Source organism: Aethalodelphis obliquidens, unplaced genomic scaffold (genome assembly GCF_003676395.1).
Source record: "Aethalodelphis obliquidens isolate GAN/ISIS:26980383/991018 unplaced genomic scaffold, ASM367639v1 scaffold54, whole genome shotgun sequence".
NCBI lineage: Eukaryota > Metazoa > Chordata > Mammalia > Artiodactyla > Delphinidae > Aethalodelphis > Aethalodelphis obliquidens.
In genome coordinates, this window is record NW_020837998.1 from 13,556,837 (window position 1) to 13,569,070 (window position 12,234).

Below are 12,234 nucleotides of genomic sequence, written 5' to 3' on the forward strand. Positions count from 1 at the left end.
GAAAAGCCTGTCAAGAAGAATTCACACACTATATCAGAGCAAACAAAAACTACAGACAGAACCTCCCATGTTAAACATGAGTGGAATGAAAAGAAGTGGTCTAGAAGATACATAAATATGACATGGGGTGGGGAGAAATAGAAAGAACTTGCATGATGAACAAAGAACGAATTGTGGAGAAGAATATAATCATAGGAAAATAAGTAGCTTTTCTGTGAATGCTTTAGACTTACACAGGAACTTAATAAGAATATAGATTTGATAAGGTACAAGAGCTCAATACAAGATGATGAAACAACAAAATTAGAGAAAAAGGAAAACTGAGAGCAAAGAATAAATTAAAACGTAAACAAGATCATTCATTCAAATCAGTAAATTAGATACAGCAAAAAGGAAGGGGAGAGGGAAGAAGGGAGGAAATGGAAAAAAGAAAATGGCTGAAAATCAAAGTAATAGCACAGAAGAAAGGGTTGGGCTATTATGATTAATTGCTTTCACCTTTCTATTTTTCTTTTGCATTTGACAGTAAAAGGACAGAAATGGAAGATGAAGAAATCCAATGTCCCTGAAGTGGAGAACTTAACTAGTGAAATAGAAAGAGTTCACAGGATACAATGCAGAAAAATTTTCCATCAATGAAGAAAGAATTCATCAAGGGTACACTGTGTATCAGGGAAAAATGAAACAGGATGATCACCATTGAGATCTATCCTTGTTAAGTTACTAAACTTCAAGAAAAATAAAAGGAAATTTTCAGGCATATTCAGACACACATGTGTGCATGTATGTGTGCATGCACACACACACCACACACACACACACACACACACACAGTGTGTTACCTACAAGGGAGAAAAAGAAAAGGCTAGCTGGCCTAAGACTCCTTCAGTTACATTCAGTGGCAGAAGACAATGGAGTAATGTCTACAATATTCTAAGGGAAAGAAAGTGTAACCCAAGAATATAATATCCAGCCAAGATATCATTCAAATTCATAAAGGGACTAGGCAGACATTCTTAACATGAAAGAGTGAAATGAATATAGCACCCACAAGCTATTCTTGAAGGAACTTCTCAATGATAAAATCCTGACAATCAAGAAATAAGTCAGGGCTTCCCTGGTGGCACAGTGGTTGAGAGTCCACCTGCCGATGCAGGGGACACGGGTTCATGCCCTGGTCCGGGAAGATCCCACATGCTGCGGAGCGGCTAGGCCCGTGAGCCATGGCTGCTGAGCCTGCGCATCTGGAGCCTGTGCTCCGCAATGGGAGAGGCCACAACAGTGAGAGGCCCGTGTACGACAAAAAAATAAAAATAAAAAAAATAAAAAGAAGTCAAAGTAAAGGATTCAGAAATATAGATGAACCATGGGCCAAAGCCTGGTTGTAAGCATAAGATCCTTTTAAATATGAACTAAAACTAAACAAACAGATAAAACAAGCAGATGGTTTATGATTGCATAACAGAATGTAAATGTTGTAAGCCCTGACAAAGTAAAAATAACTTGATTAATAAAAAGTGGGAGTAGGGGAAAGTGTTAGGAGGAAGTGTAAGCAAGCTAATCTCCTCCTCCTTCTTCATAGTAGAGTCCACTGATAATGTTTAATATTGAAAAAGGTAGATTTACAAAATGACTAAATGATCATTTGACCCAGCAACTCCACACCTAGGTATCTTTCTAAGAGAAATGAAAACATATGTCCACACAAAAACTCAATACAAATGTTCATAATAGCATTAGTCTAAAAAGTGGAAACAATCCAAATGTCCATCAACAGATGAATGGATAAACAAATGGGGGTATATACATATAATGGAATATTATTTGGCAATAAAAAGAAATGAAGTACTGATACATGCTTCAACACGGATGAACCCTGAGAACATTATGTTAAGTGAGACAAGACAGTCACAAAGGACCACATATTGTATGATTCTATTTAAATAAAATGTCCAAAATAGGCAAATATATAGAAATTAAAAGTAGATCAGTGACTGTTTAGGGATGGGAAAGATATGGAGGTTGGGGAGTCACTGATAGCTAAAGGGTACAGGGTTTCTTTTTAATGTGACAAAAAGTTCTAAAATCAATTGAGGTGATGGTTGCACCGTTCTGTGTATATACTAAAAACCATTGCATTGTACACTATTAATAGGTGAATTATATGGTGTATGAATTATAGCTTGATAAGGCTGTTACCAAAAAGACACTACAAAAAAATGACTAACTGCTCAATGGTTTTCATATTTTTTCTTAAGCTTAAATGGATATTAATGACTAATATCTTTTATGGTAAAGAAACATTCGTCTGAAGATTAGCAATTCCTGTATTTTATTTCAGTGTTTTATTCTGTCAAATTCAAGTAAAATTAAACAAAGCTTTTAATTTACTATATTATGACCCAATATTATAAAGGCTTTTCAGTCTATCCATCCACCCATCCCTCTATCTACATATATGCACAAAAGATATCTGAAATAATTTTCACATAATATGAATACTGGGGTAGTAAGAATTTGGGCGATTTGTTGATTTCTTTATTGTTTCCTATACTGGTTAAATGTTTAATAATGAGTATGTGTTATCTGTATTTGTCTTCAAATTGTTCTTATAAAGCACAAAGTAAATATGCCAAAATGTTAATGTTTATATGTGGGTTGCAGGATTAGTAAGTTTTTTTTTTCTTCCTTCTTTATTCTTTTCTGTACTTTCCAAAGTTGCCTACAATGAGCATCTATTATTTTACAAATAGAAGTAAAAAAATAAAAGAATTAAAGGAATGTGTAGCAGTTCTTTAAATGATTGCTGGTTCTTACCTGGGTTCCTTCTGTTGCTCCTGAATGATCTTTCTTCCTGGCCAGATATTGCCCATCTGTGACTGATGAAGGAGGGACTGTCCCATTGTCTCTCTTTTATTCACTTCAAGACAAACAAAAGCATGGCAGAGGGGTGGTGATGAGGGGGGGCAACGGAAACACAGCATGCTTGCAGAAAGGATCAACACAATCTTCATGTTCCCTACAAACAGGCTGAGCTCATGGAGTGAAGACACCACCAATAAGAATACACTAAGATTCCACAGCAGAGGGTCTATCACCCACAGCAGAGGGTCAAGCACCTCAAGGAACCATTTCCCGACAGGTCCGGTACCTGCAGGTTTGTGGCGCAGGGACATCCTGATTATCTCACTGCCGGTGCGGTAAGCAAAGCGATTCACTTTCTGGTCATAAAACCAGTCTCCAGTTGCCTTCTTCAGCTCTCTGCAAAGGAATAAAAGAAAATGACATATGGATTAAAAAAAATGCCCTTGACATTCAACCAACAAAGGATGAGGGGAGAAATTCTAACCACAACTGGGGCCCCATTTCTTCTCTCTACTCAGCCATAAGTTAACACTCACATTTCCTTGGCGCACACCTTGCATCTCCAAGTACCATTGCTTTCCTGGATACGGCAGTCCCGACACACCAGGTGATTACAACCCCGACAAGTGTTGGTCTTGGGAGTCAAACGGCCCAGGCTCTCCTGGCACCGGGCACAGGTCCGATCACTATAGTGTTGGCTGCCCCTTTTGGCCCCTTTCCTTTTTATCTCCAGTAACTCATTCTTCAGTCGTCTGCCAAGACCCAAAAGAGAAACACAAGTGATTTGAAATCTGTATAGGCTGGATGGAGAGGGGTTGAGGGGTAGAGACAGTAAGACTATTTGGTTCTGTGGAAGCAACCTCAGAACCCAACCTGACCCAGTGAGGAGTTGTAAACCTCATACACAAGTTCCTCTGAAAGTCAGATGAGAAGTATAAGGAAAAGTCCAGGTATCATTGGTTAAAGGCCTGGGAGCCCATGATTTTTCTGGGACTCTTACCTAATCCTTTTCTCATCTGCTTTTCGGAGCTCCTCATCTCGTTGTAGAACACTGAGGATCAAATCCCTTTCCACCTCAGACAGAAAAGAGAGGTCAAGTATCTCCGACATGACTTATTCTAGTTTTTCCTTCTACTCTTCTTTCTTCAAAGCTACCAGTCCAGGAGAGCTACCCCAGAGTTACCTGAAATAAGATAAGAACTAATTTCGCACAGGTAATTTACTCCAGAAGAGGCCCACAGCCCTAGAGCCTTTCGGTGGGCTACCTCCCCCTTGAGCCAGGCTAGAGATAACATAGAAGTATGTGACCAATTTACCATTCCTACTCCCAGGTGAATCCTACCCTGAAAATGAAGAGGCTTTGATTTTTCAAGAAGAAACACTTATTCATGACTCTGCCAAAGGGTTGGGTCTTTCAACATAAGTCTGGAAAGAGCACAGAACAGCTGAGTCAAATTCCCCCTCCACCAAAGTGTATCCTCAATCATCCAATTTTCAATTGTTTTAATGTTCTCAAGTAACAAGTCTATTAAGCCAAATAATCAGACAGCTGGTCTCTGTAGTGGAGAAAACCACACAGGGACCTCTGCCAGTTGAAACCCATTTCCCCTTTCCTGACCAGCATCCATGTTCCCAGGATGCAGTCAGCTTTCTGCTACACTTCAAAACTGCTGTCACCTACTCTATCTCCCAAAGTCCTTATTGCTAACACTACCTCAAGAATATCCTCACCTATTTCACGCACATTTGTTGAGAACTCAATCACAGGTATTGGGCAACATGCTGGGGATACAGAGATGAGTAAGGCACAGTTCTTGTCTTTAAGAAGGTCACAGAGTAGTAGGGGGAGACAGATACATAGCACAGTGTACTAAGTGCTATTAAAGGGATAATAAATTGTTATGGGAACTTACAGAAGGGAGTAACTAGTTCTATCTTGCCTAGAGAGGGAAGAGAGAGAACTATACATGTGGAAGGTTTTACAGAGCAGGTGGATTTTACCTTATAGAACAGAGTATATGTTTGTTGGTTGGGGAGAACGGTAGGAAATACAGGTTGGAACCAGATTATGTAGCTCTCGAATACTCTTAAAAATTAAGAATTTAAAAACTGATGACATAGACAATAGAAATCCATTGAGCATCTTTGTTGTTGCTTTGTTTTTGATATTGGGAAATGACATACTCAAATTTGTTTTACAAAGATCGCTCCAGCCATAGTATGGAAGACTGATTCAAAAGAAAAATTGAAGTACAGTTAGTAACACATTGTAAAATATGCATACTCCTTAGGCAAGCAATACCACATCTAAGAACCTACCCAATAGAAATATTCACATAAATGTGTATGCAAGGTATACGTACAAGAAAGTTACTGCAATATTATTTGTAAGAGCAAAAAGAAGTTCTTTAACAGAGAAATCATTAAACAAAACAATACTTCCATATGATAGCATACTATGTATCCATTTTAAAAATGTGGTAGATCTGTATGAAAATATGTTCCTGAGTGGGAAAAAAAGTCATTTCAGGACTGCACTTGAATGATCTCTTTGGTAAAGTATTTATCTATACATTTGTATATGCAAAGAAAAAGGTCTAGAACAAAACCCATTATTATTGGTTTCTCTCGGGAAGCAGAACTGCAAGGGGGCAACTTTTACTTTTTACTTTACATAGTTCTGATTTTTTTTTTACAAACATGTCTTACTTTTAAATTTCAAAAAAGAAAAAAATTCAAAGGAGATGGGGATTATTATAATAATCCAGACAAAAAGACAATCTAGGTTTACTTAACTATGCTTCTAACCAATTAGGCAAAGTCACTGTATTTCTGTCATCCTCTGGTTTCTCATCTACGAAATGACCTACCTCTCAAGCTTGTCAAGAAAATTAAATAATGTGTGTTAAAGGTCCCATCACAATGTTTGGAACACACGTTTGGAGTACACGTACTCACTGAATCTGCTGCAGGGCAGGCCTAAACCAGAACAGGAAGACAAAAGGACATAGAATAGGTTTGAGAAGTAGAACTGACAGAATGGAGTGACTGATTGAGTGGAGAGGATGAAGAAGGTGAAGGCAAAGATGCCTACTGTGTATGTCAAGGTTAAACAACTGACTAGTAACAGTCCTGACAGTGACAAGGGCTGTAAGAGAAGAAACAGGTGTGGAAATAAGGCAAGAAGTTTCATTTCAGTCATATTGAGTTTGTGCTGCATACTGGATATCCAGATAATTAGGTTCTGGAAGTAATTGGAGGCATAAAACTGTACCTCAGGAAGAGAGACTGCATCTGAAAATATAGATTTGGTTGTCATGAGAGTCAAACAGCCCAGGATGGACAGAGCATGAGAAATGAAATGAGGATCATACTTACCTTCTCTGCTCTCCCTTGAAACTACACAACAAGCACTTGTCACTTTTTAAAACTAATTACCGACAATACAATAGAGAGTATAAACAACACAGCAAAGTGACACAGGTTCCAGAAATCTCTATATTTTCTTGACTTCACTATTTCTTGGTCTTTATTGAACTATAAGATGCTAAGCCTCTTTCATAGGCCCTTTCTTAGGTAGTCTTGAGGAAATATTCTTAATTCTTATCCCTGAGGAGAATATATACTCTCCATGAGAACAAGGACTTTTTCAATATTCTTCTATGTATCTGGCCCAGCACTTAACACTGTATTTGGCACATTGTGTTGCATATGCCACCACTACTGTTGATCATCGTCACTATCATCATCACCCCAACAGTTCCGTTTATTGAGAATTTATTACAGGCCAGGCAATAAGTACTTTACATATATTAACTAATTTAATCCTCACAACAACCCCAAGAATGAGTACTATTATTATCCACACTTTATAGATGAGGACTCAGGAGAGGTTAGGTTAACTTGCCCAAGAATAAACAGAAAGTAATTGCAGTTGCTGGGATTCAAGCCCAGGCAATCAGATTCTAGAGCTAGTGCTCTATTGGCTCTGTCCAGGCAGGATCGCGGCCAAAGCAATTATAAAATAAGCAATTATAAAATATTGAACAGAGCAATCAAAAGCATTGTGGAAATGAATTCCCATATGTGTGATTATGGCTGAAGAACTGGCAAAAAATCAGCGGCTCCTAGATAAAATAGGTATCACCAATTGTCTGTCAATTAAAGACCAAGAATGGCACAGGCATACTGGAAATGAGAGCAAAACCAGATTTATTAGAAAATTGATGTTTGTGGAGAGGCAGCAGAGTTCTGTGATGAGACAAGCACATTGGCACAATAATGAAACCAAGTAATAGTAAAAGCCAAGGAAGTAACAGCATCATTGAGGAAACAAAGACAGCACCATAACAAAATGGAACTGCTAATACTGTACATCTTCCCTTTATTTTTCACTCATGGACTTGACCAACCAGAATTGCCCCACTCTGGAATCTTAAATTCAAGAATCCCTACATTTCAATTACAGCTTACTCCCACTACACCTGTTCTTCAACCTCATCAAGACCACAGTCTCTTGAGCCCACCCTCCATTTTCTCTTGGTCTACTTGCCTCCTGTTGATCTATCTTCCTTCCCTACCCATCCTGGACTCCAGATGGCTCAACATTTGAACCACTCTCACCAATATCTTCCATATTCATGCACCTTCATCTCTCTGCAGCAACTGTCCATCAAAATTCCAAACCTGTACCAATGCTATAGTAGTCTGCCTTTTCTGCTCCTATACCCAGGTCCTACATAATTCCTGGTCTACAATCTCAGCTGGACCCTCACTGTCACCCATAAGTCTTTTTACATGCCTTTAGTTCAGTTCCCTTATCTAGTCCTTTCAGGTTCTATTTTAAGCCTTCATTCATCTCACATCCCCACTTCCCTTTCCCCTAGTTCCCATCAGACATCCTTGTTTCACCCTTGTAAAAAAAAAAAAAAAAAAAGTTTTCAGAATCCATCAGCCATGACCTCCATCAGCTCCCTGCCTCCTCTCCCCCATCACTTGCCAATGTGACTCCTTTTAGAAAAGCCACATCCCACCCCCAACCCCACCTTGGACCATAGGTTGCTATTTCCAATGTTAACCCTGTTACTAGCCAGCTCACTTGAGATGCAATCTTGCAGAGTCAGTAGTGGGGAAAATAAAACAGAATAAGAAAAAAAAAATTTTAAGGCAAGGAGAAAAAGCATAGAAAAACTGAAACAAATAGAAAGCAAAACATAAGATGGTAAAAACAAGCTCCAACATCTCAACAAACAAAAAATATATGAGTAAAACTCATCCTTTTAAATACAGAGGTTAACAGACTATATAAAATTTAAGAATCCAGGTATGTGCCATTTCATGAGGGACACATCTATAACATAAAGATCAGGAAGGACTGAAAGTAAAAAAGATGGAAAAAATATACCAGATAAATGTAAACCTAAATAAAGTTGAGGTAGTTATATTAATATCTAAAAAATAAAACTTCAAAATAATAAAAGCATTATATAAAAGATAAGACCACTACATAGAGTAAAAAAACCTAGTATGTTTTATTAATAGGCACTAATAAAACACCTCCAAATATATAAAGGAAGATTATGTACAACTAGAGAGAGAAATTGAAAAATGGACCATCAAAATGGGAGATTATATAAAATAAGCTACAAGGATACAACACAGGGAATATAGCTAATATTTCACAATAACTATAAATGTAACCTTTAATAACTGTGAATCAGTATAGTGTACACCTGTAACTTACATAATATTGTACATTAACTATACTTGAATTAAAAAAGGAAAAAAAATGATGTAATCTATGTAAATTATCTAGCACTATACCGATAACTGTAGTCAACAAATAAAATAGTCTAGAATTTGTTAAAAAAAAGGGGGGGAGATTAGCATACTTCTTTCAATTATTAATAGCAAAAGCAAAAAAATAAAGTACAAGCAGATAAAATATTACTAAGTATATAGACAAGTTGAACAAAATAAGCTTGATTTAATGGCCATATGTAGAATTCTATATCCAATTGGAAATCATATTCTTTTTAAGCACATATGGAACATTTACCAACCCCCCACCACCAAATGACCATGTACTAGGTTATAATGCAAGTCTCAGTAAATTTCAAAGAAACCATTCTCATACAGACCATGGTCTCTGACCTCAAGGAAATTAAATATGAAATCAATAACAAAAGATAATTTTTAATCCTGATACTTTTAGGAATTTAAAGATACTTCTTAATAACTCATATGCCAAAGAAGAAATCATAACTTCATAATTGTACTAAATCTATCATTAACATCTTAAAGAAGAAACTTGCTGCCTGCCTCACCACCACCACCACCATGCCCATACCATACGGTAGAATGTTTTCTAGACATTCAAAAAGGAAAACATGGGATAGAAACACTTCTTTTATATGCAATGAGTTAAGTGATATATTTTTATGGTAAATGGCACATCACGTTTTGAAAAATGTAACTCAGAAAAATAATAGGGGCACAAATAAGAAAACCAGACAGATTTGTGGTTAGAAAACCTGTCACTTTTCATATTCTCCCAATTGACGGATACAGCACTAGGATTTAATGGCAAAACCAAAGCCCAAGAAAACTCGTTAAGGCCCTTCACTGAAATTCAGTCAGAGGTATATAGTCAAAAGGGTAAGGATTATCTACTGAGAAGACCACAGCTCAGATAACATGAATGTCCGAACCCAAGCTCTGATGGACAATTTGTTCCATGTTAGTCGTGGGGTGTCAAGACTCGAATGAAATGTCTTAATATAGCATCCTTGTGGGGCCCTCATGCCCACAAGAAGATATTTTAGAAAAGATGGTTTGTTGAGTTAGAAAATTACATATATTTATTGCTCAGGATAATATTTTAATGCAAATACTTACAAAGGCAAGAGGGAACTGAAAAATCTACCATCAGAATGGGAGGTTAATATACCTCTGTCTACTGATAGCACAAGCAGATAAAAACAGTATATATAGACAACTTGAACAACACAATAATCTTGATATAATTGTAGAACACGTGAACATGTGTAGAATTATTTATCCAAATGGATATATCCATTTTATACCCTAATCTTGTAGATTAAGAGATAATAATAATTAATAAATGAACATTAACACCAACACTAACACAGCTAGTTTTCAAGAAGGGGTGAGGGGAGCTCTCTCAAATTATCTTAAAGTCTGAAGACCAGTTCAACAGAGCAGTGATATTTATTAGTTATATGACCTTGGGCAAGGGCCTAAAATATAAAAAAGATTATCAAAGATATAGAAGTCCTGTAAGAACAGTACTTGACTTTAAAATCATTGTGGTGTCCCCAAAATGGAAACTGGTGTGAATTAGAAAAACATCAAATAATGTCCCTGCACTGGGCAGCAAATAAAACATATTTTTCCATGTTTAATTTGCTGGGCACACTGGTAACCTTCCCTCTCCCAAACATGCAATGCACATATAAATGTGAAGATGGTAATACTTATGCTCAAACTAGAAACTTCCACCAGATGTGGCCTTCTTGAAGGGAGGCACTGTATCTGGACTTCATACCCCCAAGAGCTTACTTGGCATAGTGTCTGATACACAATATGAGTTCAATAAACGCTTACTGAATGTCTTCACCAAGAAATCTATTTGTATTTATATGTTTAAACTTAAACTCACAGAAACTGAAGAGTGGTACTAGAGCTGAGAGCAAAGTATTTTTATTTTCCTGAGGCAGACTAGTGTCATGGTTAAAAGCATGGCCTCTGGACTCAGACTGCCTGAATTTGAATCCCGGCTTCATCAATTACTAGCTGAGTGACCTTGGGCAATGACTAAACCTCTCAGTGCTTCAATTTCCTCATTTGTAAAAGGAAGATAATAACTATACCTACCACCTTGGGCTCGTTATAAAGATTCAATGAATTTTTTAAATATGTAGTGTTTAAAGTAATGTAAACACAGAGAGTGCACTCCAAGTTTTAGCTATTTTTATTTTTGTCAGTTTTTATATGTGCATTTGTGTTTTAAGATGTGACTGGGTCTTACAAAGTGACATTTATTTTCTATTAAAGAATACAGATGAAGTGTGAGGTAAACTGCATCTAGACACCATTTAAAGTTTCAGGCATTTTTTTTAAGTGAGAAACTATGCTGACAACTTTAGAGGTGACAGTGAATTCCAGAAATATTGACCCATGCTCAAGGGCACAAAGGCTGAATTGGTATTTAATTAGTCCTCTAAACCCACAAGTAATAATGATGTGCTGGTTTTGCACATAAATTCTATTCCATTATCAGTCATGTCCCACTTAAGTGATATGACAAAAGCATTTTGCTGTTTGGACCAAGGGCAATGGACAATTTTGGTAAAGTTTATACCTCACTGAAAATGAAAAAGTAAACCAGTGTCTTTCAAAGGATATTAGTTTAACCAAGAAACCCTGAATCAAACTGCTATTATTAAGCAAATGATAGTATGTTTTACACAGAAACTGATGAGTGATATGAAAAGATCTGCATCACTGCATGTCAGATTCTATATACTTTTGAACAGATATTTAGAACTGATCTACCTATGTCAAGAAACATGATGGTATGCACATTTTTGAAAAATTAGAATTGAAATTGGGCTACAAATTATAATTGGTCATGAAAATTTGGGATTATAAAATGTCAGTGGCCTTCTATTTCTGGCCAAGAATGGATGGATTTTTACCCTGCCTGGACCCCCCACCCCCCAAAATGGATAAAATACATAAAACAATGGTGATTTTCAAGACACTGAATATCAGGCAATGGAGGACTGTGATCCTTGGGAAATAGGAAACAAATAGGGTGAGCCCTCTGATTTTCCAGGCTCACTGTCTTGAGAGAGTTTCCAGGCCATGGTGCAGGGAGGACGAATACAGGCAGAGCTTGGTGAACTCCCCGAGTGGAGGTGACAGAGCTAAAAGTCTGGCTAGGGTTCATAGGACAGAGTACCTGAGAGAGCCACACAGAGTGAGGTCTTCAGAGACCTGCAGAGGGTCTCCCTCAAGTATTCAGCAAAGGACTGATCAGCACATGGCATGCCTGTGAGGAAATTACCCTAGGCCAGAGAAAGAACTCCAGCTGAAAGGATTCAAAAGAACAGTGCCTGTCACTCACACATGACCAGGAGTAGTGCCTGTTCCACCAGTCAAACTGGAAAACCTCATGATTCACAGGGCACTGGGCAGAGTACTCAGAAGGGTCTTGCCTACATAATGGGAAATAATGAGCCCTAGACTGTGCACTGCTTTGGTCCTGCCTAACAAATCTAAACAGAACCTGAAAGGATCAATCTCTTTCAAGTAATTCAAGCGCATCCCAGAACAGAGCTCAAG

The 12,234-nt window shown here is 37.5% G+C and overlaps 1 protein-coding gene across 9 annotated transcripts in view; it reads right to left on the bottom strand.

The window, feature by feature from the left end:
- SYTL4 (synaptotagmin like 4) overlaps positions 1 to 12,234 on the bottom strand; it is a 148,365-nt gene that overhangs the window by 38,032 nt on the left and 98,099 nt on the right. For 8 of the 9 annotated variants that reach the window (XM_027086076.1, XM_027086082.1, XM_027086075.1 and 5 more), the window contains 4 exons: positions 3,866 to 4,048; positions 3,402 to 3,617; positions 3,152 to 3,261; positions 2,818 to 2,920 (listed from right to left, as the gene is read on the bottom strand). In XM_027086076.1, the coding sequence (XP_026941877.1) occupies positions 2,818 to 2,920; positions 3,152 to 3,261; positions 3,402 to 3,617; positions 3,866 to 3,975 (539 nt within the window). In that variant the 5' untranslated portion in view covers positions 3,976 to 4,048. Of the gene's footprint in view, positions 1 to 2,817; positions 2,921 to 3,151; positions 3,262 to 3,401; positions 3,618 to 3,865; positions 4,049 to 4,207; positions 4,298 to 12,234 lie in introns of those variants that run through there. The other variant, XM_027086081.1, reaches the window with a different exon arrangement.